Genomic DNA, 27774 nt, shown 5'->3' with positions numbered 1-27774 from the left:
GGACTACCTGGAAATCCCAGGTAATGTTGCCTCAAGCCATGAGTGAACATTAGATCATGGAAATTAAATTAGTTGGAAGAGTCCATAGGCCCCTATTGTATTGCTAAGAGGCCAGAAAAAGAAATGAGGAAAAACAGGAAGGGAAAAGGACATGATCGTTAAACTGCCTTGGTTTTAGTTTTAGCCACAGTAGTGGTTAGAGCACCATTTGAAAAAAAAACCATGAAGAGCAGTCTAGGATTCAGTTACAGCTAATCTAATAAAAATGAACACAGACAATCATGGGCACAAACTGTGACAAAGAGGAACTTTGGAGTCCAGTTCAGGCCAGCTTGGCATAAAAACTTGTTTTGTGCATGTACCATGTCAATGTAGATTAATTACCAGTCCATGAATCAAAGCAGTCAAGCAGTCATATCAGAGTTATGTCACACAGTTTGGTTAACATTACATAAAATGTTAATATACTAGAAAATAAAGAAATACACTATTTTCTACGCAAATTGCTGGAAAAAAGTACTGACAATAAAGGAGTGGACTGCGGACACAGAGGTTTGCAAAGACAGTCCCCCAACAACATGGTCACCAGCAGATCATGTTCTTATCCCTACTCATTTACTGCTAAAACAATCAGTTGCTGACAGATAGAAAAGAACATCTTGAGATAATTACTCGGTAGTTTGCCGCATCACCCATCCAGAGTAAAGCAGTACCCAGAGCACAGAAACATCGACTACATCGCTGCCTTTGCCCATCTCCTTTTGCATCTTTGCACATCACCCAGGTTTCTAACAAACCATATCCTCACCTTAAACAGCTGCTCATACATAGACACAAGAAGAAAGGGCAAAAAGAAATCAGCCTAATATTCACACATCTGCATCAGAGAAAAACCAAAACAAACAATTCAACCGAAACCCAAAACCTAGTGGAGATGATAACCTTAAGACAACTGGCTGCCTCTTACAGTATGACAGCATCTGCCTTCCTATGTTCTGCATCCACAGCATCATTCCTCACTGGAGGACCAAAAGAAAGCTTTCTTGGGCTCCAGCATGGCAAACAACTGCAGGAAATGCATCTTCAGCAACACAATGTTTTTACGTGGCATCTTATTAAAAGCATCTGTGACTTCTACAGCTGCAAGACTTGCTGTTCCTTACAGCTGGCAGTTCAACACCTGAAGGGGAGACTGGACCTTTCTTTTATATTGGTGTCTTCTTTTCACTGCACACTGCAAGAAAAAAGGGCATCCCTCACCACCCTCTGAGAAGAGCATATCTGATCCTGCCAGCAGGAACAAAAGCATAACAACAGCACTTGTATCCCTGAGTTCTTCTGCCTGTTGAGAGAAAAATAAAACACTTACTATTCCTTTTATACACATGTAGCACTGGGGAAGGACATCCCACCTGACAGGACCTACCCCCTGAGAGCTTGAGCAGTGATCATCCAAGGCTTATTTCCTATGTGAACACGCTGGAAGCAATAAGGGGAACACAAGCATTTATTTGAGCTGTTCAGTATCAGGTAGAGTAACCTACTATACTCATGAAGCATCCTAAAAAGCTTCTTCCCATATCCCTCCCCTTTCCATAACATATCCCAATGCTGCTTATGCCCTCTGGTGGCAGAAACCACACATTAGTATCAGCTGCGGGGGCGGACAAGTTGCCACGTCCCACCAGGCTCCTGTTATCCCAGCGGACTTTGCAACCCTGGATGATGTTTCTCACTTGCTCTGCAGGAGGTCAGGAGCCCGTGGGCTTCCACTGCCATCCCAGCTGCAGGAGCTTCATTGCTCTTTCATCAGGAGACAGCTACAGAGAACATGTTGCTGCTATTGCAGCAATTCAGCTTATAATCAAAGCGTGGCTTAATTCACACATGTATTTTGTTTCAAATTGTGTTTCTGTAGAGTTTTTTGTGGTTCGTTTTTGTTTGGGATTTGGTTTTTGTTTTTAAGGCTATCATTAAAATAATATGGGAAGGGAGCACACAAGGCCCACAGTAATGGCCAAAATATCCTGCTGGATATAATGAACTCATCATTGATAAAGACTGAATTTACAATGTTGCTGAATAAAATGAACATGAGTTTGATATTCAAAAGGTGCCTGGAGGACATCAGCACCATATGTTCTAAATGGGATTTTATTTTACTACATAGTTAATGAGCTGACTGGCAAGACCTGAGCTTTTTGTTTGCCCTGAGAAGGGCAGAAGGTTAGGAAAGCACATACTGTGCCACAGCTGGCCAACCCTCAGCTCACCTGGGAAAACCACATACCAAGCAGATACTGAGACTATGCTTTACAAGTTCAGACTTTGCTTTATGCATAAACTTGTACTTGCCTGACTAAAGGGGTCATTTTACAACATCTGAGCTTTGTGTTTTTGTAACCAATGACCTTTGGAAGCGTGCATTCACAGAGTCTTTTCTGCTGATCTTGTGAAGGTTTTTCACTGAAGGCTCATAAAATTCATTGTAGGCTTGTAGATATTAACTACTCCTTGCCTTTTGAAGTTCACTAGGAGCTGTGTTTCAGAGGCATAATAAATACCCTGGAGTAGCACTGTTCCTGCCTACATTCTCCAGAGTAAAAACACACAGATTTGGGGCATGATTGGCATATTTAAGACCTTACACAAACAAACAAACAAATAAATGAAAGAAACTACCTGTAAGATTTTACTGAGCTCTAAACCAGGTGCTGAATATTTTAAGGGCACACAGCAGTGTAAATTCCACTCTCTCTCTCTACAGTCAAACTCCCCTTGTCTCCACAGGGAGCAAAGCTGAGTCAAGACAAGAATATTGTTCTACCCCAGCCTACCTGTAGGTCTGGAAAAATGAAGCTTAAGACTCCTAAGACAGAGAGACACAAACAGAAGAAAGGGAAGGACACCGAGGAGACTTGAGGTGAACCAGCAGCCAAAAGTCATAACAGAACATAAGAAAAAAATTAAGTCTTCATCTGAGACAAAACAAGCAACATTATCTAATTTTATTAATACCTGCATCCACCTACCCTTTTTTTAACTGAGTCACATAGGCACTCTGTAGAGCTGCTTCCACAAAGTAGGAAAGTTCAAACTCAGAGTAAGTCACATTGCTGCCCTTGATACTCCTTGAATGTGTGTTGTTTAAGGTCTGTAAGGGGAAAAAAAAGAAATATCTTGGAATACAGGTAACTGTTGGAACTAGCCAGGTTCTCGTGAGCCAGTAACATCTTCAACAATTAAACGTTACACTTATCAGCTATTCAAAAATGTTATAAAATCAATTTTAAAATATACAATGACTTCCATGGGATATTCTGCATGCAATATGAGTTTTGAAACCTTTCCAACCTTTAATAACGTAAGTAGAAAGCTGCATATTAACACCAACAGCTTGGGAAATACCACACAAATTACAAAGATCCAGTATGTTGCACAGAAATAACAATACAATGTTTGAGTAGCTTTATCTAGTTCAATATAACATAAATATTTGTTAAGAATTAGTAAGCCATCAGGAGTCCTGATGAAAGAATCTTAATCTTTCCTCTATTTGTCCTATCAAATCTTCCTTGGTTGTGCTTCCTTGCTGGTAACAAACTGCTTCCATAGCTGAAAGTTGCCTCTCCAAAGCAGGGTTTTTCATCTAGCACTGGAGAAGGACTATGAACTTCTACTGTGTCTGTCATCAACCCTGCATTTTCATGTCCAGAGACAACTATGTGAAAGAAGGTTGTAGGGAGGTAGGGGGGGGTCAGTCTCCTTCCAAGTAACAAGTGATAGGACAAGGGGAAATGGCCTCAAGTTGCGATATAAGGAAAAATTTCTTCACTGAGAGAGTGGTCCAGCATTGGAACAAGCTCTCCAGGGAAGTGGTGGAATCATCATCCTTGGAAGGGTTCAAAAAGCATGTGGTGCTGGCACCTGGCAACATGGTTTAGTGGCAAACATGGTAGTGCTGAATTAATAGCTGGCCTCAGTAAATTCAGAGGTCCTTTCCAACCTTACTGATTCTATGATTCTAAGTGAATTACAGGTCAGACTCTTCCTTCTTCGCAGACCCAAGCTGTCAGTAAAAGAAATTTACAGTGTCCAGCACTGGCAGGAACTCATCCTTCCACAAAGGAAGGACAGTAACAATTTCAATTTAAAGACTATTCCATTTTTTTTTTCTGCAGAGAAACAGAGCAGGTCTCTTCTGAGTTGTCTTTTTAAATGAATTTTTATAAATGCACTAAGCTTACTTTTTCTTGTTCCAATGCAATTAAAAACAAAACCTGACACAAAAACACACCTTTGTTACTGAGAAGAGCAGAAGTATCTGGTCAGAAGGTCAAAGGCCTTTCAGTTACAGGACAGATAACAATGCTGTTAACAATCAGTACTGCTGATGTCAAACATAATGTGTGGCATAGGAAGGGCATGGAAGCATGTGATATGCCCTCAGCTAGGCAAGGTTTGCATGTGCCCAGCAAATCAGCAGCACCTATTATCTGCATGGCTCAGTGGAAGGCTCCCAGTGTCCATCCTACCAACCACTGGCTAAGCAGCTACTTGCTACTAATCACAGAATGGTTTGGTTTGAAAGGGACCTTAAAAGATCATCTAGCTTCAATCTCCCTACCATGGGCAGGCACACCTTCCATTATACCTGGCAGCTCCAAGCCCCACCCAGCCTGGCTTTGAATACTTCCAGGGATGGAGGATCTAGGTTCTAATGATCTGGATTCCTCAAGGTTCACTTGGAGAAGGTGAAGCACTGGTAATTAAACTGCTATGGCTGACCCAAAAAGGTTTCTTTCAGCTCATTAGGGATCTCAATAGCCACTGCTGTGCATCATTTACACAGCAGGTATGTAAAATGCCTTGAGTTCCTTCACACCAGCACCTGCCATGCAAAGTTCATAGTTCCTCTTAAGTAAGGCTAAACTTGAGATGCAACTTGTGCATCTCAAAGTATTTGGTGCTTTACCCCAGACAGAACTTATTTCTAGACCTCATTCTCAGAAGAAATAGGTAGAGACCAGCTAAACTGCTGTTTTGCAAATGATTTTACTGAGACACCTCACTTCTTCCGATTTGTTCTCAGACTCCTTGCTATGATCACTTGACATTTCTCCATTTTTTCTGACAAACCCCTAGAAATTTCACCCACGCCATACACTAAGCACATTTCTTCTTACCTTCTCAAGTTCCTGCAAGTATACCTGGGCAATAACACAGGCTCTCTCAAAACAAGCCATGACTTCCTCCTCCCTTTCACACAGTCGAGCACGTGAGGCAATTGAGTTGGTTGAGCGCTCCAGTGACAAACCTGCAAAATGGCAACATCATCTTTAACTGAAACCTACCAACAGCAGTATGGCCATATTATTCTTAATTTACCAGCTGACAGAAAGGCTTTTCCACATGTGGTTTCCCTCTTGATTTGATGACTTTCAGGACACTACCCCCATGAAAATACAATTCCTACACATGCAAGGCATCTTTGTCATGCTGCTCTAACACACAGTACCACTGCACACTCCTACTGTGCCTTTCAAACACTTTATGAAGGCAGGACACACAATCCCTCTGGCAGGAATCAGCAATCAGAGAAATTAAGGCCTATATTTCCAGAGACAGCTACAGATCTTGGGTGCCAGTATGGCACTGAATTTGGTCATTTCTAGGCATCTGCTACTTCAAGTGAAGCTTTTAATAAGCAGCAGTGTTGAGGCGAAAAAACAAACAAAAAAATTCCTAACTGGAAAATTACACAGAAACAAAGTTGGAAATTCTGAGGCCTCTCTTGGAAAATCTGAGCACATGCCGATTGCTCATGGACACACAGCAAGCTCTTGGCAAGGCACAAGAGACTCTTAACCACAAGATCATTCCCTTTCCAAAGGAAGGAAAAAACCCTCGGTTTTGTACTACTGAACTTCTTTCTTGTATCATTATCCAACACCACCAAGAAACACAGAGTATGCTAATTGAAGATGCACAGCTACTGGTCCCTACATTAAAAATTTCTACTATCAGACCCTTGTCTGGCATCATACTATGACATCCTTTACACCCTTAAATCTAATTGGATGGGCTACACATCCATATCCCTGTTTTACTCTGATTGGTACAGGTTCTTATGCCACACTGGATCTCTACAAGACACCACTGCTTGAAAACTTGGATCTTCACCAATCACAACTGCACCGACACCTCATAGCCCAACACATGTTGCCAAAAGTTCAGCACGTGCTTTCCAATGGATTTTTTATATAACAGCATTCTCTAATAACAGTGACAAACATGTAAGATGCAATACAAAATTCTACTGTTCCTGACACAGATCCACAGAGGTGACAAAAGAAGAAAAGAATTCAGCTGTCCAGACAGTTCTCCAATGAAGTAATTTCAACTGCTGCAGCACGTAGCAAGGGATTTGGGAGGACCCACCACAGGCACCAGCCATGCTTTCCTGGACTTTCACAGTTTGAGAGGCACAGCACCTCAGTCTGCCCATTCCAGGAGTCTTGGCAATAACCTGCTGTGAGGCAGAATGGGCAGCCAGGCTTCCCCATGATGTATGATACAGTCTGGGCACTCATGCTGGAGAAGCCTGAGGTTCCTAGGCAGTGTAAGCTTTGTTTACTTCTAATGTTCAACATTTGTTCTGTCCCCTTGGTTACTCCACGAGGAGTTTCCCTATCTCATGTCTTACATTTGAGCCAGACATAAGTTAGTTCAGTGGGTTGGGAAAAGGCCTCCCTAGTTCAAGCTCAGGAGGTGGCCCCCCATTCCTTCTGTCCTCTCACAAGTCAGAAGTACACAGTGTGCTCCCTCAAAGATCTGTATCTTGAAGGAACACACATTCATACCTTTCACCTCTGAAAATACAGACCAGAGTAGAACAGGAGGACTGAATTTATTTCAGACTGACAGGGTGTGTGGGACAGGGATGACAATCATTTTGCTGCTTGTAACTAATGCCCAATCTGTGTTTTCTTCTTCCTTCTGGAAAGCACCTTGTACAACATCCAGATATAACACATTTTGTCTCTAGTTCATCTATGAAGTCTCTGTCTTTATATCATGGGTTGTTTTCCTATTATTTTGATGGTTCCATTCTCCAACCCTGTAATTTTGTAATGAGTGAATGAAAAAAATGCTCATTAGCTCTCTCTACAGGAAAAGAACAAACCAAAAGTATCCAGCACTAGAGTCAGAACAAATAACCTACAAATATTCTTCTTACACCTGTCTCAGTTTTATCTACCTCTGAATTCCTAGTCATGTCCCTTAAGTGAAAAGAAATTTTAAGAAATCTGCATTTCAGAGCCATTTCCCTTAAGTGCAAAGTAGGGTTGAGGGCCCTGCAAAAAAAAAAATCCAGTACAATCCACTGACATTCATATACAAGCAGCATTTAATCAAACTGCAAGAGCTATCCTAACACAGTCTGTATGGGGGTGTTTACCGTGGGAGATGTCACACAGATAGAAGAGGCTGATAAAAAGCCATTTACATACATGCTACAGCCCACTGCAAGGAGTTACTACCTCTAAGCTCCGACATGGGGGAGGAAAGCAAGCAGCCTCTGCCAGCATCAGGTACTGACAACAAACATGCCCATCCATGCAAGGCAGAAAAACAGAGCTGGGGCTGATCAGAGACAGGGGAAGGAACATCTCCTGAAGGATTCTTGCCATACTAAGTATCCAGCAATACACAGTGTGTTAAAACAGATACTGTGCTACACTGCACTACTTGTAAAGGGCTAGAGGGAAAAATGACCCACATGATGCGACATTAGTCATGGTTCTCTCTCTGTTACTGTATGTACTGACCTGATGTCATTTGAGTACAAAATCTTCTACAGAATCCAAACAAGGCTATTCTTCCCTACCACAGAAATGCAATGAAAAGAAAAATTAGAGCAAGCAGACTGCAAATCCAGTATACAAGGGGAAGAACAGAAGAAAAACAACGTAAGTTCCCTACTCTTGCAGCCACCAATTCAGTTCCCACAGTACAAAGCCCCAACAAAAAGACTGGCTTAGGATGCAGTTGGGTAAGACTTGACAAGCCCACCAGCACAAAGAGCACAAATTCCACTAACTCTTGTCCATCCTCCAGTTAGCAGCACAGAAAAGACTCTGCAGCACAACACACAATTTAAATTCAACTCAGTTTCCACAATGTGTCAGAAAGCCACTAAAGTGCATGTTACTTCCACACTGGGTTTAGCAAGAAAAGTAGAGCTATTGCCAAGACAGAATTAGCTTCCAAGGCAACATGCTTTCTTGTTAGCTGGTTTAGGTAAAGGGACTCAGGTATTTTTCACAATCAGCTGTGGTAAGAGAATACCAACTTAAAGCTTACCTATCCTAAAATTTTTCTTATATGAATCAGGTGCCCAAATTTAAAAAGATACATACCTATATACTGTAGTAGTTTATCATACAGTGCAGACAGTTTTCTAATAGAGTATGGCCCAGACTCAAGGTTTTGAGACCTGTTTCAAGATTATCCTTCTTTAAAAGAACAAATTCTACCCACTTCAGAGAAGTAACTTTTTATGTATAAAAATTCTGCTTTTCTCTCCTGCATAAAGGCAAAGCTTCCATTCAACTCTTCTAGTTCTCCCAATGATTCACCTCTGGCTCTTCAACTTCCTATAATCTTTGCCCCTTCTTCCCTGCCCCCAAATCTAAGCTGCATTTATGTAAGAAAAATCCCAAATCCATAAGGTTTGTAAGAGGTACCACTGAAGTAATCTCTTCCTTGAGCTGAAATGCACTGCTCTCATATATGGAAATCTGAAAGGGGAAATTTTATGAAGGTGTATTTCCACTTTCATCTCAGTCATGCCTGGCTAAGGGAAGACACTGATATTATATAGCTCCAATGCTCTAAGGTGATATTATTACCAGAACTGGAACATCTATGTGCACATGGACATGTGATATCAGAGTCTCAGCAACATAAATGGGATGAAAAGTCATGCTGGAAAGAATCCTTGAAGGTACATGGTCTGACTTGCTACACAAAGAAGGGTCAGCTCAGGGCGTTACCCAGCTTGGTCTTGAAAGCCTCAGTGCACAGATGGAGACTGCACATGGACTAGGGAGGAGACTACGGTGGCTTTACATTTCTATGGTTCATAAACTAGCTCACCAAACAGCAGCACTCCTCCTTCTAAGTACTAACAATGTACCAATCCTTTCCTTTTTACACAGATTTCAAGCTTCCTATACTTGGATGAATTTAGACAACCAGGGAATAGGTGCCAGAATTCACAGTCATCACTTTCACCATCAGTGCTAGCCTGCAGCTGCTAAAATCCCATGGCCCAGGAGCATCAGGGCTACCTGGCAAGCTGAAGAAGAGATCAAAGAAAAGCAACAGCATGAAGAGCATGAACCCAAACTCATGTGTTGCATCCCAGTGCTACGTGTTAAACACACCTATGGCAACCTGAAGCAAAAGACATCTTAGTGTGGAACTTACAGCCCTGCCAACAGCACCAGCCCCAGTCTGCAGAGCAAGGTTCCACTGTCTGTGCCCCTGGGCCACACAGACAGGCCAGCCTCTCCAGAAGACAGTGTGATGCTAAGATAAGTGCAATAGTTTTACTCTATGTACAGGAAGGTAAGTCATTTGTCTTGAGGTAAGCCATGCATGATGATATTGCATGGCAACAGCAAGGAAACTGGTTGTGTGCACATTACCATCCTGGAGAATGCCAGGTCATTCTGGGTCAATGTCCCCAAGCAGAGGATGCACTTCACTTCTACCACGTGGCCTTCAGGCTAGCTCAGAAATGTGGCTCTAGGAAATTAATTAGCATTGAAACAAGACTATTTTTAAGACTTCAAACATATCCACGTGCATGCTGACTAATCAACATTCATCAGAATACCAAACACTTTTCAGAGACAAAATTCAAAGGCACAGCCACACCACTCTAGAGAGGGTATTACAACCTGTTTGCCCTGCCAGCTAAGGTTTGAACTTAAGAGCACAGTCCTCAACTAACCTATTCCATTACAGAGTCTTGGAAAGCAAAACAGCCCAAACCCCAAGAAGCAGCAGTTGGGATTAGTTAGACACAGGCAAGACCCAGCACCATGCATTATTTCTGCCACAATCCACAGCAGTTTAAATAATTCACAACCTAGTCTAGACACTTTTCTCCCCAGCAACTAAGCCATGATTTTTTTCAGCAGGACTTATTTGCAGTGGAAATAGAAGAGGGGGAAGAAAGGCCTAGAAGCCCTTGATTTTGAACACATTGATTCATACTGCAGCCCATGAAAGGTGGGGACAAAGAGACAAGTTTTGCTGTTCAAGAAAGCTGCATACTTCTTCAATTGCTGCTTCCTATTATTCAGGATTATTGTACATTTCTGGCAAACTGTTACAATCTTGAAGTATCTTTCATGTAAAAGTCTTAAAGGTAAAAAGGCAGAAAATTCCAGTAACCCCATGTACAATTATCTGAAGACCTAACTATAAGCTGGGAATGAAGCTTAAAATTTAAGCAACCTGTGAAGGCTGCTCAATGCACAACTCAAGACCTCCTTCTCCCCACTTGCCTACGAGATGCAATAAACCAATGCTAACAATGTTACTCCAATTATTTTCAGAGCAAGAACTCTATCTGGTTAGACCTGTAATTACAGCTCAAGTTTATTGCTAAAATTAGGACAGCTTTTTGATCAAGCGGCTGTGAAGCCAGAAGGCAGCAAGCACTCCCCTGAGATGCAACCTCAGTGCCCTGCCCCCAGTCAATACTGCACAGGCTCTGCATCACACCACATACCCTATGCATAGCAGAAATCAGCAACTTTAATCCACTGACACTAATTCTTTGGAGCATATCCAGACCTGCTCAGCTGGCTGTTCTTAACCTCCATGGCATGTCTTTTAATCCTTGCTTTAACCTATAATACGGTGGTCTCCAAAATTCCTTGACCATATTAAGAAAAAAAAAAATTGAGCATGCATACTCAAGATACACATATAGCTATATAAAGACATTGCTTCACAAACTATTATATATTTATTTTTTAAAAAATACCTTCTAGATAACATGCTACTGACAGCTACCTGTCAGCAGAGAAAAGCCCTGCAAATCCAGAACACTTGACTTTTTGAAAAAGTAAAAAGGCAGTAATTCACCTTTAAGTTTGACAACTATTTTAACCATTTTGCCATGAAATAACCACTGAGTTGCAGTGTGTACAGATTTTCATGGTCATTCCCCATCTCATTACAAACTAGATTCTATTTAAGGCTTGTGTTTATAAAGTCAACCTCATTCACACCATCCTAGAGCACTTTGTGCATTTCTGGGCCAAACTGTGCTCCTAAGCAGCTCTTAATGTATTTCATTATTGAACCAGAATGTGGCAACTTCCTTAAGATGAGATATGCTAGAAACACACATAATCCTTGCTACTACATACCAAGCCTCCCACACTGCCCAATTTCTTCAATAACTATTTTTTCAAGTCTTCAGCAATGTCTTCTGTGTCTCTTTGAAAGGAAAGCATTTTAGTTTGCTGCCATATAGGTTATTTTCACATTACTTCAGCCATTTTTCCACAGCAGGAAGAACAAGTGTTTCCCCAATGGTATACTTTTTTCATATTTTGCTTTTACATAAGAAAGCTCAAGAGAGGCTTCTAAAAATGAAAGTACTTAATTGAGTGTCATTAGACTTCATTGATTAGATCCAATGCAACTGTCACTGCTTTTACCCGACTGAAGAGCTCGTGCTAATAATGTAAGCTCTGACATTCTTACCATTCACTTGTGCTCCTATTTCTAGTATTACCTGAAACCCACAGGTTTCTAAGAGAATCTTTAAGCTACATATCTCTTTCATAAGGATTAGTTTAATTAAAACTAGACAATATACTACATAAATCCACTTAAGTAGGCACAAGTGAGCTGCAACATATGTAAGTGAATTAAATAGTGAGGATGCCCTTCTGCAGTGTGAAACATCCTGTTTTGTAAGACACTTTTGTAGGCTGTACAGGACACAAGACTCTCTGACATACAGACTAAGTCAGGAAACCACTTTCAATAAAGTACTAAAGATTTATTTCAACGTGAGATGTTTTTTTTTTTTGCTGGTGGATTTTTAAAGAAAAAAATAAATATAAGTTATAGTACTCTTCTTCTGCACCACAGTAGATTATCTTGCTCAACCCCTGGGGCACAAGCACCACTTTGGGGACCACTGCTATAACATATTGATTGTTCAGGTATAAGAGGCCACCTCCATTCTGTGACATCAAGATACATCTAGAGAGCAATGCTCTGAAGCACAGCAAACACAGGGTGATCAGCAGTCTCTTACAGCCCCACATCTAAAGACTTTGTCAACACCATCCACATCTATAAACTGTAATGGCATACTGCAGAAATTACTCTTTTTCCCTGGTCTAACTACAACAGGAAGAAGCAGAAGAGAAAAAATGCTAAGTTGAAGGGGCACAAGGGAGAGGAGATGCCACTGATGACCAGCTACTGGAATTTATTCAGCTTGAATTCATCTGCACTGCAGTTAAGCAGCATCACCAGCAAGAAAGTTCTCTTCTAGCTGCAGAGTCACTGAATCAGACTAGCCCTAGAATCCTGTTTTCAATTTTTCTGGCACCAGTGAGGTACAAGAAAGGTACAAGAAAGACCCTGAGGTGCTGGAGCATGTCGAGAGAAGGGCAACAGCGTGGGTGAAGGGTCTGGAGTACAAGAGCTATGAGGAGCAGCTGAGGGAGCTGGGGGTGCTTAGGCTGCAGAAAAGGAACCTCTCTACAATTACCTGAAAGAAGGGTACAACAAGATGGGGGTCACTCTCTTCTGCAAGTACGTACCAAGTAACAGGACAAGAGAAAATGGCCTCAAGTTGCACCAGGACAGGTCTCAATAGGCTATCAGGAAAAATTTATTCACTGAAAGAGCAGTCAGGCACTGGAACAGGCTGCCCAGGAGTCACCATCTCTGGAAGTATTTCAAAGATGTGTAGACATAGTTGGGACATGATTTATTACTGGATTTGGCAGTGCTTGATTAATGGTTGCACAGGTCTTTTCCAGTCTAATGATTCTATGTGTATTTGGGGAGCAGAAGGGAGAGAAAGGAAGGGAAATTTGTATTTTACTATGCTGATTTGTATCAAGCACTCAACACAATTCTACTTAAAGTTCCTAGAATGGACAGAGCCTGCAAGGACTAACAGGCTTGTTGCCTGGTCATATGAAAGACAGTCAGACATTTGAAGCTTACTCCAGGGCAAACCACCACATGGAAATCTTCCCTAGCCACTGGACACATATCATGCTACACAACACAGCCATCTAAAAGCTACCTCTAGCTCTGGCCATCTGTGAGTATTTGTATTCATTCTCTTCAAGTGAAAGTAAGTGTAGCATGTTGTTTCATTTAACCCTATAAACATTGCTCCATTTCCTCAGAAAAGCATGGGCAAATACTCTTCCACCTCCTGATGCTGCTAACCCCACAGCTTTAGAGAACTAAGTCATAGTGCTGAAGGTGGAGAAGATTTTATGCATGCGTGCAATCACCATCGTCAACTGTGTGTAGGGAAGGGAGTAGAATAACTAAACTTTACCACTGTAGAAACCAAGTCACATTAACAAAAGGAACCAGAAGCTATTCCCTTTTTTCACTTCCCAAATTTCAGTAATCTGCATTTAGTGGCCTGCATCTAACTCCTCAAAAGTCTGACGTAACATCCATGCTGCATTTGTGCATAGCTGACTGTGCTAGAGGTGCAAACTACCTCTGGAACAGTAAGCCATCAGATCCAACAGCAGAGAAAAGCTCATGCAGCACAAAGGAAAAGCCTTTGTGCATCAAAGGCTTAGAAAAGCCTAAGTGCATCAAGAACACCAAGGCTGGGCTTGGCAGCTCTTTCACATCTAAGCAGGAAAGCAGTGGCACAAAGGCACACAATTCACCAACACTCAATAGGTTCAAAGGCATTGTCACAATATAAGGGCGACTCCAGACTCCTAAAAATGGTTTTCTGAAACCCCAAATAAAACATACTAACACTAGGTCCTTTTATCAAGACATCAACATCTACAAAGTGGAGCTTTTGCCTATCAGACAGCTACTGTGATGCCAGCATGAATTAACAGCATGCTTCCTGTCTTGCTGTCAGAACTGTGAAAGCCAGCACTTTGAGGTGCATACCAGGTATAGAAAAAAGTATTTCTCTTTCCCTCTGATGTGGATTAACATTTAAAAGATGCATCTTTTGCCAAGCAAAAGTAAAAACAAGTTCTGCCAACAAAATGTCTTATTTAAATTATAATGTCCTGTTGTATCATACATCCTTTTGGCTGGGACTCAATTTTTCTAATGGCCAGGCAAAGAAACTAATTTTATTATTTAGGCTCTGTTTAAAGGAACCCATCTCCCACAGATCTCAGTTCTCAGAGAGACAAATCGCAATCTTTTGTAGTCATGAGAGGATTCCAACAAAGGAATTCATGCCCTGCCCTTGCCAGACCCTTTAAAAAACAACAAAAACAAACAAAACAACACATACAAAAAAACAAAAAAAAAAAACCAACCCATACATACACACAAAAAAAAAAACACCCACAAAAAACCCACCAAAAAACCTACCCCAAAACAAAAAACCCAACACAAATTCTACTCTTCTACTGTGTCCCACTAAGTTCTATTAGTCACATCAGCAGCTGAAATTACTGACAACAGTAACCTCACCAAGGAGCTGCTAGTTCAGGAAACAGCAGTAAAGTAACAGAGAGAACTGCAAGCAAATATATCATCTTAAAAGGAGCATGTAGGTTAACAGCTGCATACTGGCAAGTGTTCATCATCCTCATGAAGCCCATTATCACTGAAAAGCTACATCTGTGTATGAAAAAGTGAAATCAAAGTTTTAGGTAACTTTCCCCTGAACTATCACCCAAACCTATGCTCTTCTCATCTCAGCTTTGTGCCCAGTATAATGCTGGCTCTTCATGATCAACAAACTTCCCTAAAGCCAATGAAAAACAGTGGTGCTGTCCTTAGGAAGGGTCTAGATACCCTTCCCAACACTTCAATGAACTCAAGTACCTCAGTCAGCATCATCACTTCCAAGGTGGGCAGGTTCCAGGCAGTAGTGATTGGGACCCCTGGGAAGTCAGAACACATCAAGGTAACAACCCTTCTGGTTTAAATGGGATTATTAAAGTATAGAAGATTTAGACTTTCAAGTACAAGCCTATGGCACACATGCCATAACGTCACCAGGTGCCTAAGCAACACAACACTTGACACTGAAATTAATGGACAGAGACAGGGAGGAAATTCAGGCTCAGGATTTTTCCCCTGTACCTTACAACCTGCTGCCCATTTCTGCTAAAGGGGTACATCACAGCACACTGCCCTCAGGTCAGACAGGAACAGCAATGCAGGCAGGATGAAAACTCAGCTTCTGGGGAGGGTGGGGCCAGCTGTGCTGCAAGGAGGCGAAGATCTGAGTTCCCTCTGCTTTTACCACTCACAAATTTGAGTACTTTCCTTGTAGCCATGTAGCTCCTAAACAACAATACAGAAATGGATCATTTTTATCTTGACGTGAGAAATTGCTTTTACTTTTCTCCATTAATGCCTAGAGAGAATGTAAGGCAAACTACTTAGTTGAACATGGAAAAAATGTCTTCAACCTTCCATTAATCCATTTTCTGCACTTGTCTCAGTGGACTAGACAAGGTATTTTCTTACTTAGTAAGATATACACACACACCATCTCTTTTTAGGTATTACAACAAATCTTTCTTAAGGCACTTCAAAAGCTCCTAAAAATTATCCTGTAGTAAAAATCTCAAGCACAAGAGTATGTACAACCACTGGGAGGGGGTTTTTGGCATACAAGAAGTGGAACAGTATTCCAAACACTGTCTGCAAAAAGAAGACATCCTGAAAAGTGCTATACCTTCTGAAATGAGGGACAGACTCAGAAAGTACAGGTACTGTCCACTAAGAGGTTTATAAAACATTACCTGAATTAAAAATGCTTTTGGGAAAAAGAAGCTAGAAGTGTAAACTCATTTTTAAAATAAGCTTATGAATTAAATTACTACAAACTATATGATGTTTCTGAACTCAACTGATCTACACTTGAAATTGTTCCAACTACTGGTACTCAAAATCATTCCACACAGTCTGTATTCCAGAACCCTCCACAGTTTTGATACTATGATCTCACTTACCAAAAACTAAGTGGACAAAAATATCATTCCAGAGAAGCTAACAGGAAACTCTAATTAAAAGTAAGGCTGCATAAGTTAAGAAGATAACACACAATAACCCATTAATGTTACTTGAGTGGAATAAATCTTTGCACCATTGGATCGGTAGCATTTAGTAAAAAACTGAACTAGAAGTTAGTAGCTTAGGATCTGAAATAAGAGTTTGATGAAGTACTGGAATAGTCTTTAAAATAGAGGTATTCTCTTGTGAAGAGCACAAAAAAAAAAAAAAAAAAAAAACCAAAACAACCAAACAAACAAAAACAAAAAAAAAATTTAAAACCCCAAATCCACAAACCTTACCTTCCTCCTTTCAATTCTCTATATTATTTAGTTCAAGTAACCAACAATGAATGAAATAAAACCAAACAGGAAAGCTTATTTTTCCCATTTTAATCTCTGAATTTTTAAAAATGTACACATGACAAGAAATTTATCAGCTTATCAGAAACACTGAGTTAAATAAATTCATTTAGTAAACTGAAGATCTTAACCAAATTCTTTAGAGAGGAGGGAAAAGTAGATTTACCAGAACATAGCTTTGCAATAAAGCTGTCTTTAACTCTACATTTTATTCTCATTTTCAAACCAAAAATTAGCAACTCAATACAAATCTCACCTAGGAAATTATTCATCATGTAGAAAAGCATATTAGAAAAATGGATGACACACAAGCAAATGTCAAAATTAATGACTCCAATTAAGTATATAAACAAGTGCGTGATAGATCCTCTGATTAGCTAGAGTGAACAACTTTAATACCAAGCTTGCATTTACTGTATGCAAACCTACTGTTTCTAACAGTAGTACAAGCCAACAAAATGAGAAACTAATTAAGAGAAGAATGACTAAGAAGTTTAAAACAATTTATTCAAATTTTGAGGCTTCACTTGGTCAATTTAAAACCATGATTAAAACCAAGCAAACAGTTTTCAAACCTGCTGAGTAAAAGGTCAGGTTTTCTGTTTATCTCTGTGTGATATCACCATTCTCCTTTCAGAACACCACCAGAATCTCCAAACAACCACTTCCAGTACTGGAAACCCAAGACAATCATTTCACATGGGCAGAAAGCAGAACAATATAATTCAAAGTATACAGACCTCATTACCACTGAATTCTTAAAAGATACAACCACAAGAGAAACAGGAACACACATAAACTCAGCAATTTATTCTAAGACCGAACAAAAAATAATCCAAAACAAGATGTGCTGAACTCAGGATGCTGGAAGCAGGTTCCAGTCTGTTTATCATTATCAAACTCAGGAAAAACCCCTACGTGGTAGCTTTGAGGTTTTACTTTGAAAAATATCACTCACAGATCTTAGCAGAGCTCTAAAGCTCAGTGGCTCAATCCAGCAAGGTTTGTTTCAAGATTTTATCTTTGGTTTCTCAAATGTGTCACACCACAGATCTTAAGCATGTTTAAATGACTAAAATGGGTCCAAGGATAAAATACAAATAGCTCTGAACCACTAACAGAGTCTCATTTCCTTGTAGATATGACTTGTGGCTGGATTTGTTACAATAAAATGCAGACTACACCAAGGCTCCTTACAGGCACAGTATCACATTGTTCTCTTCCACACTTTTCCAAAGATCTAAAAAGACAAGCTCACATTGCAGCCTTTTGATAAAATGAATGTCTTTTCTAAAGTTAAAAAAACCCTTAAGCTAAAGAACAAAAACACTTAGAAACAAAATTACAAGGAATAAATCTCGATTTGGTCTGCAGTCTTCTCTCACAGCCACCAGAGAAGAGGCTCTATGTACACCACCATTCACATCAACTGTGTCAGATGCCATTTGAAGAAGTGATGAATCACCCCAAAACAGCCAACTTCTGACTCTACAGAGAGTTCCGACTGAAACTGCACAAATTAAACCCACCCTGAGATGCCAAATGGCCAATAACACAAAAATGACTAAATTACAAAAATTACAGGATGGACTGGCAGAAAGGGAGAAAAACAGGCAGTGGGACTTCTAAAGCTTGAACTCCCTAGAAATCCATTTAGAAACTAGATACCATGTGCAATCCTATGGCATTGCTGCACAAATACAGACAGGTAGCTTTCTCCAGGCTACCCCACTCAGGTGGAAGAAGTCCAGTGCCTGGCCTGACAGACACAGGGAGCCCCTCAGCACAGGGCTAACTGCAGCAGCTCTGACACATCCCTGAGCAGTAGCTAAAGCCCCTCTCAGTCATTACAAAACAGGACCCACACAACACATGAGCCCTGCCTGACTCTCCACCACCCAGGATGGCAATAGCCTGCCTCAGGTGAAGCAGCTCTCCTGCTCTCAGCAGCACAGCAAACATTGCCACATCACAGAAGCTTCCTTCTTGGAGCTCAGGTATGCTGAAGCCCTGGCTAGAGCTACACAGTGCTTTGTAGGGGTTAGGACGTAGCCTAACCTAGTACCAGGAAGATTTACTCCTTTCAAAGGGAGAGATATCTGCAGAGTTTCTGCAGCAAGCACAAACAGAGGGAAACCAGTGGGCTCTAACAGCTACACAGTTTGTTCTGAAGTCTTTTTTGCTTGCTATTTCAAATGGACACCACCGGGTAACAAAGCCACAGTATATCCCAACTGAATTAGAAGAAAAGTTTGCTTACTCAATACTGTTTTATGCAACACAGAGCTGCTTGCATCAGAGATTACCACCAGTAATATGAGCTGAGCAGAAGTAAAATTTTAAGGAGGGATTGACTTCATGGAGGATGGGAAGGAAGGAGACAAGTACAAACCAACCACCTATTAACTAACCAGAGAGGTTAAAATTAGTCATAATGAAAAAATCAAACAATTGTCAGAGCTCCACTCACAGCGCCCACAAAACTTGCCTCCTCACAATGCAGGGATTTAGAAACAGAACAGGAAGCAGCAGTCAGATGAGACACTGGAGAATCTTGCTCTTTCCCACTTCTCCTGTGACTTGTCAATTGCACAGGCCCTCATACTGATAAAGAACTTGAAGTTTACTTCTTGAAACTTGCCTTGTGTGGAAGTTCAGTGAGAAGGCAAGCAAGAAATCTTTTCCCTGCTCAACTTCTTCAATCCAAACATAAGGGTACAAATCAATACTGCCTCTTACCATCATATGCCCACTACATGCTGTAGGCCTCCAGAGATTCAGTTCAACATCCACCTTCAGTGTTGCAGAGGTTAGAAGTTGCTCTAAGGAAGGAAACTTGCTTTTGCTGGATTTCTACAATTGGTTTTATCTGTGCAAGTCCTCCCACTGTACCCCACGTTTCTTGTTACATTTTTGTTAATTCCCAACATTAAAAGGATAGGTGTTAACATTAGAAAAAATAAGCCTTTTATATGACTGTTCTTTGTTCCATGACCTTTCCAGCCTAATCCTGAGTGCTTGAGAACCTATGCTGCCATTCTGCATACAGGTATTACTCAGCAGTATTACCTACACAAAACTGAGGCAGTTGCAATTTCATGCTATGAGGTAATACAAAGTGCTGCTGCTTTTAACTAATGCTGGATGAACAGGGGTATTCTAGTAAACCAACAGCTTTCTCCCCTTTCTGAAAATGTGAACAAGAAATTGTCTGAGGAACCTAACTCCTGCCTTGAAATGGACAGGACTGTGGCTTTTTTGGATATTAGCCTAAATGGCCCTGCAAAAATTTTACTACCAGCAACATTCAAGGCTTCAGATTGCATAAACAACCAGTAGTTCAACCAAAGACAGTAATCTAGTATGAATGAACATAATTTCTGGAGAGAAACCAAATTAAAAAGGGGAATAAGAAAAATCTGTGGCATAAAGTATCAATAAACTTTAAATAATTCAACTCCATATTGTTACTTGCCCTGCAGAAGCAGCCTGGACTCACGTTTTAAAATGAAAATTTAAATCTACACTGCTATTGCCATAGCTACCTGCACAAAGTGCTAACCTAAGAGTGGCTGAGGGAACATAGCATAAGGGAACAGTGATCCTAGCAGCGAGTGCCTTCTCCAAACTCAGCTGGACAAGATCCACTCTGCTGGACTGCTTTATGTCACCAACTTTGGTAGAACACTGAGTGATTTACTACACTCTTGATATCTTAGCTAATATGAGAATAATCATCATGGAGTATAAAGACTGTGCAACCATAACAGCACAGAGGTTTCTCTGCAATGACAGAGACTCCATATGGTTTACACGGCAACACAGTATTTACATTCCACGTTAAACCACACGGGGAAAGACACCAAAAAACATTGCCTGACACTCTGAGGCAAATGCCTCCAACATCTTCAGATAAAAGTTAGTAGTCAACACAATAGAAAGGGTCTTATAACAACAGGGTTATTCCATCAGTTTCCACACACACATTATCATTACACTCACACCTCACCAAGGGTCATACCTGGTTCCCAATAAGGACAGTGCATCTCCTTCACACTCTGGAGTGCACCAGGAGTTGCTCTCAAATACACTGCTGAGAATGTACTGGCAAGTACCCGCTCCTCTGAGCCATGCAAGTGTCAGTGTGAGGCACAAGTAAATTAGTCCTGCTCCACAAAAGCTCATTAATGAAGCAGATTTGATCAGTACCACAGGAAACAAAAATCAAAGCAAGCAAAGCAGCACAAATAGGGATTCAAAAAAAGCAGAATGACTCAAATTATTATCAGTAATACTAGCAGCCCAGTCAAACAGTATTTTGGGTTGATTTGGTTTCACTCTTTTACATACCAGTTGAAGGTATCTGATCATCAGAGTTCTCATTCACCTAATTAGCTGGTGGACATGCTGAAAAGAGTAGAAAGCAGTAGATAGGTAGCAGTACTTGAGCAACATTTATAAAGGAACCGAAAGCAAATGAAGGAGAAGATTACTGATCTTTTTCTCCACCCAAGTCAAAAACTGACAAGGGTCTTTCCCCCACTCAAAAAGGAAATGCAATTTCACTACCCACAGAGGTAGTTTTAATTAGAATCTCTCAAACAGTGCAATGTCTACAGAGTTACAAGGGGGAGGAGAGATTCCTGTTTGTACATAAGATCTGATACTGTGTGACATGCATTGCAAAAATATACTACCTGCTTTGAAAGCACATATTCTGTTAGTCCAAAGTTTAAAACTTGGAGACATTGTTGTTGTTAAATTCACAGAAATCACTGAAATGTACAAGTAGATGAACTCTTTCTAACCCAAAGCATAGGTCCCAATTCAGCCAAGAGCTTGATTCTTGATTTAGATTTTCCCAAAATGGACACACAAGTTCAAGCATGTCGCTGACTTACAGCCAAGAGTTACCACAAGATTTCCAATTTCAAGCTTTTCTTTACAAGCCAGCCAAGTTTAAAAACCATGGACTAAGACTCCATAACTGAAACTACACAGACCATACCATGTAGGATCTTCTACCACGTACATCTTTGCCCTAATCCTGCTCCAACCAAACCACTTGGAGAAATAGCTTCAACCTAAAACCAGCATATTTCAAATATACACACGTGGTCCTTTACCTTTAATAACAAAGGCTTCTGTTATCAAACGCAGCATGTACAGAGGTTCCTCTTTGGTTGAAAGGTCATCAATTCCTGCTTTTGCATACATGCTGATGGCATCTCTGTAGCATCCCTCCACATAATGCAGCTTTCCTAGGATCAGCATAGCTTCTGTCATGTACTTCGGCTGAAATGGAGGAGAGAGAGAAAAAGTGTTCGCAGAGTGAAACACCAGATCGGAAGAATGAAGTTCCACAGCAAATTAGGTAGGTTCAGAATGCTTTCCTCTCACAACTGCAAAGGCTAACCTCATGAGAGCAGGAGCCAATGAAGGTCAGGCAACCACTTTGGAGCTCAGATTTGAAATACAGTTTGTAAGCCAACTTTTTGGTCTCAGCTGACCTGCTCTATCGATTCACCAGCCACAAAGAGCACATAAAATGCTGGCACTGTCAGAATTACCTACACACACTAAGAAAACCCCCTGCATTTAAACTGGGCAGTAAACATCACTTTTTAGATAAATGCTCCCCTTGCCTCTGTATATTTAAATAAAGAGTCAGAAAATTCACAAATTTTCTGTAGTCATCAAAGAATTTTCATACAACAGTGAAAAAACAGAAGGCACACCTGCTATTTCTAAGATTCATTTTGTTTAAGGACTGAAAACAAATGTAACAGAACCTCAGTAAAACACATCTGTTCAGGCCCTCTGGAAATCATGAAAAGGTTCCTAAGCCTTCATATCCATTTTTTAATACATGCAATCAACACAGGGTCAATACTGCATCAGTAGCTAAGTCACCACTAGCTAAGAAACAGTAATGCCAATTCATGCAGCCAAACTAAACACAAGGAACTGGAAGAATTCAGTAGTTCTGATTGTTAATGGGGTTAAACTATAAAGAGGGTTGGACAGATTCCCCCCCCCCTTACTCTCTCCATCTTGCTCATTGGAAATTAACATGGTGAAAGTATAATATACATTTCCAACTTAAGTAAACTAGCCTGGCAATTTCAGCCCAAAAGTAATAGGAGTCTAGAGCAGACTGTTGTAATTCACTTACATCTAAACACAGTTATGCAACTGTGTGTCAAAGGACACCAATGCAGCAGCAACCATCAAAGCAGAGTATTAAAACCCTCCTGAAGCTCTGCAACTGAGCAGACAAGCAGCTACTGGCCACACATCCAGATCATAAAACAAAATAAAAGCATTACTTCGCTAATAGACTCCAAAGGCAGTGCAAGGCTGCAGTCCTCCCAACACAACCCTAAGTTCCTGACAGCAGCTTGTGTCACATTTTTCTCCAATCAGGAGCTACCAGTTGTGCAAACTTCCCTCAGATCTGGAGCAGCAGGAGGTCACTCTACTGTGCTGGCCTGACAGCACCCTTATGTGCCACAACCCAGCACTCGAGAGCAATTTAAGTATTTATCCTGCTTCCTTCCAATTAAAAAAAAAAAGAATAAAGAGGATATGTCCTTGTAGCACATAATTTCTTTGCATATGGAAAAGCAAGTCTCGCAACATAAAACCCTGCCTAGGGGAATTACCAGTCTCTCAGTATCACCTACAATACAGCACTGTATATCCATGGACATGAGCAGGCAACACCTACACCTTGTATCAGACTAATAATCATAGCAAACAAGTATCCAGTTGGCAGGAATTATGATGATAGAGCCCACTTACTCTTAGTTTCCCTCTGCTTAAGATATTGGTCAGATACTGTTTAGCTTCACTCAGTTTGGGCTCACTCTTCTCTGACAGTGGAATGGAGTCTTTCAGTTTGGCAAAATTTTCTTTCAAACATTCCTCCAGCAGAGCCTCTGCAAGCAGCAAACTCCCATGGTCCTCTGAAAGCACACACCAACCAATAAGAAACATTGCTTACTGCTATACTGATGATAAACAGAATTACAAAAACAAAACAACACACGTTTGGGACAGACAATAAACTCAAATGAGGGGATAAGGAAGAACTCATTGACAAAAAAAAAGTTCCATTAACTTTTATCTAGTGGAAACAGTACGTTTTGTATGGAAAAATGAAACAACACTGTTGTAACTTGAAGATTTTCCCTCCTTAATCCCTTAATTTTGGCAGCACCATTCCTTCTTACATTGTCACTAATGTAATAGTTAAGAATTTTCATCACAAAACTCACTTTCAAAAGCATAAGAACAAAAAGTCTGCAAACATTTCAAAGGATGCTTTTTATTTACAAAGGTACTAGCATGATATGAATGTTTAAGACTACAGAGAAGTGATAGCAGCAACTGCATCAAAACCTTTAACAATTTTCAATAAAGTATACAGAAAAAAAATTAAAAGATAAATTATATAGATTCTACACATCTATTACTAAAGAGACACAAGGACTGACCCCCTGCTATAATTAAAATGCCATGTAAAACTCTTTCTACATTAAAATCCATCCCTGTTCACAGTTCCACAGAAGAGACACTCAAACACAGGTAGCAGCAGTGGATACAGCATGAAGCATCATGGAATGTGGCAATCATGCTAAAAAAAAAGTTTAATCAGCCAGAGTACTCAGAGTTCTCACATGACAGGCCCATTTCTGCAGTTCCTTCATTCATAACAACAGCACCTCCATCAGCAGACTAGTGGGTCAAGCCAGGTAAGGAAATCTTTGAATACCAAAAAGCCCAGCCCTACATTTCATATATATTCCATGTTTCAAAGTCTGAAATTTGAGAATAAATTTGAGAATGATAGATACACAGTAGTGTATCTATTTTTGTATTTTCAGTCCAGGAGACACCTTATGCCCACTTTCTACCTATACACCATATAATAACTGTGTGGTGGTTTAGACTTTTTTGTTGTTGTGGCCTAAGTGTTCAGCTACATACCAAATTCTAATCATAGCTCTTGTTTGCAGGTCTGCAACTAAACAAAGTACAGGTACATAAAAAGAGAAGTGTAAGAGTTCAAGTATATTCCCCCCCGAACTTGCATGCAGTCATTTCTACATACCAAAGTGCTTTCAGGTAGTCATTAATCCCTTAATCAAACTTAAGGAATTAGGTAAGATCATAGACAATTAAGAAATAAATATACACAACCTCACAATGCAAATACTACTGTTATAAAAATCCCATCCAAGCACACAATCATTTTTAGAAGCACAAAACCTGCTGACAGAGGTTCCATAGCAGTAACAAAGCATTACTCTTTTGTAACTACCAAGTTATGATGACATGGCAGCAAATTAACAAATCATGTTTTTACAGCAATCATACTGTTGTTATACCTCTTAATTACAAGGGAAGAAACTACTGTGAACTCTTCAACTACTAATGCCCCCAAAGCTCATGGTGATCTCTGCACCTGGGAAAACACAGCTGAAACCTGACTAAAGTTCAAAGGTTGGCTGTATGATTCTCAGCACAGGGTTCAACCTGTATCATGTAAACACTAGGAAAGCCTCAAAAATAAACATGTATTAAGCTACCAACATCTCCCCCATCATGGCTCCCATTGTGAAGTCTAAGGCACCCCAAAAAGCTTCAACGCTAGGGCCATATTCTGGTCACGATCCCCTAAAGAAGGGGTTCATTCCCAGAGGCAGCTCTTCTGACTTCAGTGGCAGAAACCTTTGTACCACTACCGCGGGTAGAATCAGGTCCTGTTCACAACTTGCTTGCTGACCTCAGACTGAGTTATGCTGCCTCCCTCGTTACAAAAGATTTTATTAAAAAAAAAAAGGCAGCAAATCAGTGTGTTGTAACAGGGGAAAAAAATACTAATATACTTGCTATTTACGAAACCTGCTTTACATGTGAAAGCCTTTCAGTAAGGCAGTGCCCCTCGGAAACAGAAAGAGGTAACAGAAGGGCACCCACCCAAGAAGATCGCTGGGCAGGGGGCAAGAGGGAAGCAGCATGGCACGTATCGAGAAGCTGATTTGAACCTTTCCAAGCGGGGCGGCCCGGCCGCAGCCCAAACGCGTCGGCGGCACCCGGGGCGGGCTCGGAACCGGCAGCCGCCACCTGCGTCCGGCGCTGATCCCGAGCGCTCGGCAGCCGCCCCTCGCTGCCCCGCGGGCTCGGCAGCGCTGACACGGAAAGGAAGCGCAGAGTGATCCTTCCGAGCGCCGCTTCCTGAGCTCCCGCCGCCTCTCCCAGGCATCCCTCCTTCCCGAGCGCTGCGGAGCCGGGATGCCGGCACGGGACGGCAAACGACGCCCCGCAAGCCGAGGCGGCCGCAGCTCCCGCCGACGCCAGCCCACCGGCGCGGGGCTGCCGAGACCGGGCGGCGGCAGGGAGCGAGCAGCCGGCCCCGCCACCGCCCCACGCCCGGGCGGGTCGGTACCGGCGGCCGCCCCGCCCGCCCCCCGCCGCCGCTTACCCGCGTCCTGCGCGCCCCTCGCCGCCTTCGCCTTGCGCGGGGGCCGCGGCGGCAGCAGCTGCTGTGCGAGGTGGCGGAGCCGCCCCCAGTGCCCCTCCGCCCGGCACCGCTCGATCTCCGCCTCCAGCTTCACGTGCGAGTGCGAGGCCTTGGCCGCCATCTTAGCGCCGGGAGAGACCCGCCCCGCCCCGGCCCGCGGGGAGTCCCCGGCGGCGCCTCCCGAGCTCGGCGGCCGGGGCTGTGAATCCGCCAGGTGCTGGGGGTCGGGCGCGGCCGGGACGTCCTGCCCGAGGGCTGCGGTCGGGGACGGGGTATCCGCCATGGCCGCCACTCCCTGACGCCTCTCGCCTGACTCCCGGGCACGGAGCCGCGTCCTGCACCAGCGGCCGCTGTCCCGGCACCGCGGGTGTGGCCCCTCGTTCCCTTCCTGGGCGAGACCGGCCGGGAGTGCCGTTCCCCCACCGCCGCCCTCAGAAGTCACCCGAAGCCCGGGGCTCTCCACCGGTTGATCCCCACGGCCACCGGCCCCCTCCAGCAGCAGCCTCCGCACGAGACCCGCGGGCGATGCGTGAGGAACAGGCCAAAAGCCGCCCCGGGCCCGGGTTTGCTCGAGGGCTGTGACCTCGAGAGGGCGAAGCTGTGGTTTGTAGGTGTCGAGTATGGAAACAGCGGGACCCGTGGTGTGAGGGGAAGCACAGAGCACGGTCAGCAGTGGGCACTGGGGAGAGGGTACGGCAGTTCCTACTCGAGCAGTAGGGCAGGAACCATGGTGGTCCTTCATGGATGGGGTAGGAGGGAAGCACCCAGAGCCGAGGCAGCCAGGGACTGCCCTAGGAGTGGGACGCGTGCTGGCCCTCAGTGCCACCACCTCCACCATTGCAGTCCTAGGTTCTGCCCAGGGTATCACCAGTGGGACCCCTCCAATGCATCCTCTGGGAAGGAACTCTCTGCATCAAAGGCCGGGGTTGTGGAGAGCCCACAGTGCCCAGAATGGGCCAGGTTGCAAGTGGGTTATCTGGTCTAAGCTCCCCTACTCAAGCAGGGTCATCCTAGAGCACATGGCACACGATGGTGTCTAGGCAGTTTCTGAATATCTTCATTGATGGAGACTCCACAATGTCTCTGGACAATCTGCTCCTGTGCTCAGTCACCCACACAGCAAAGTTGTTCTTGGTCATGTTCAGGTTGAATTTTCTGTGCATTAGTTTCTGCCTATTGCTTCTTCTCATTTTCCTCAGCACCACTGAGTAGAGCCTGTCTTTATCCTCTTGCCCCCCCCCCCCCCCTTGTGTACACTATATATAGGTATATATAAACTTGTGTACAAAGTTTGTATACAGTGATGAGCTCCCCTCTCAGTTGTCTCTTCTCGAAGCTGAGCAGGCCCAACTCCCTCAGCCTTCCCTGGTAAGAGAGATGTTCTAGTCCCTTAATCATCTTTGTTACCCTCCACTGGACCCACTCAGGAGATCTACGTGTCTCTTGTACTGAGGAGCCCAGAACTGGACACAGCACTCCAGATGTGCCTCACCAGGGCTGAGTAGAGGGGCAGGATCACCTCCCCGACCTGCTGGCAGTGCTCTTCCTAAAGCCCCGCAGGACACGCTGCTGGTTCACGGACGGCTGATC

At 42.5% G+C, this 27774-nt stretch overlaps 1 protein-coding gene across 3 annotated transcripts in view; it reads right to left on the bottom strand.

The window, feature by feature from the left end:
• The window catches only part of TTC7A (tetratricopeptide repeat domain 7A), a 189361-nt gene extending 163041 nt beyond the window's left edge, over window positions 1-26320 (bottom strand). Inside the window, exons 1-5 of one of the 3 annotated variants that reach the window (XM_036379594.1) lie at window positions 26146-26320; window positions 23460-23623; window positions 21782-21950; window positions 5187-5317; window positions 3033-3154 (exon numbers count right to left, since the gene is read on the bottom strand). In XM_036379594.1, the coding sequence (XP_036235487.1) occupies window positions 3033-3154; window positions 5187-5317; window positions 21782-21950; window positions 23460-23623; window positions 26146-26305 (746 nt within the window). In that variant the 5' untranslated portion in view covers window positions 26306-26320. Of the gene's footprint in view, window positions 1-3032; window positions 3155-5186; window positions 5318-21005; window positions 21060-21781; window positions 21951-23459; window positions 23624-26145 lie in introns of those variants that run through there. The other 2 variants (XM_036379593.1, XM_036379595.2) reach the window with 2 other exon arrangements.
• Window positions 26321-27774: the final 1454 nt, after the last annotated feature.

The sequence above is a fragment of the Molothrus ater genome, chromosome 3 (genome assembly GCF_012460135.2).
Source record: "Molothrus ater isolate BHLD 08-10-18 breed brown headed cowbird chromosome 3, BPBGC_Mater_1.1, whole genome shotgun sequence".
Taxonomy (NCBI): Eukaryota; Metazoa; Chordata; class Aves; order Passeriformes; family Icteridae; genus Molothrus; species Molothrus ater.
Note: the sequence above shows the minus strand (reverse complement) of the source record. Positions and strands in the feature narration are given on the sequence as shown.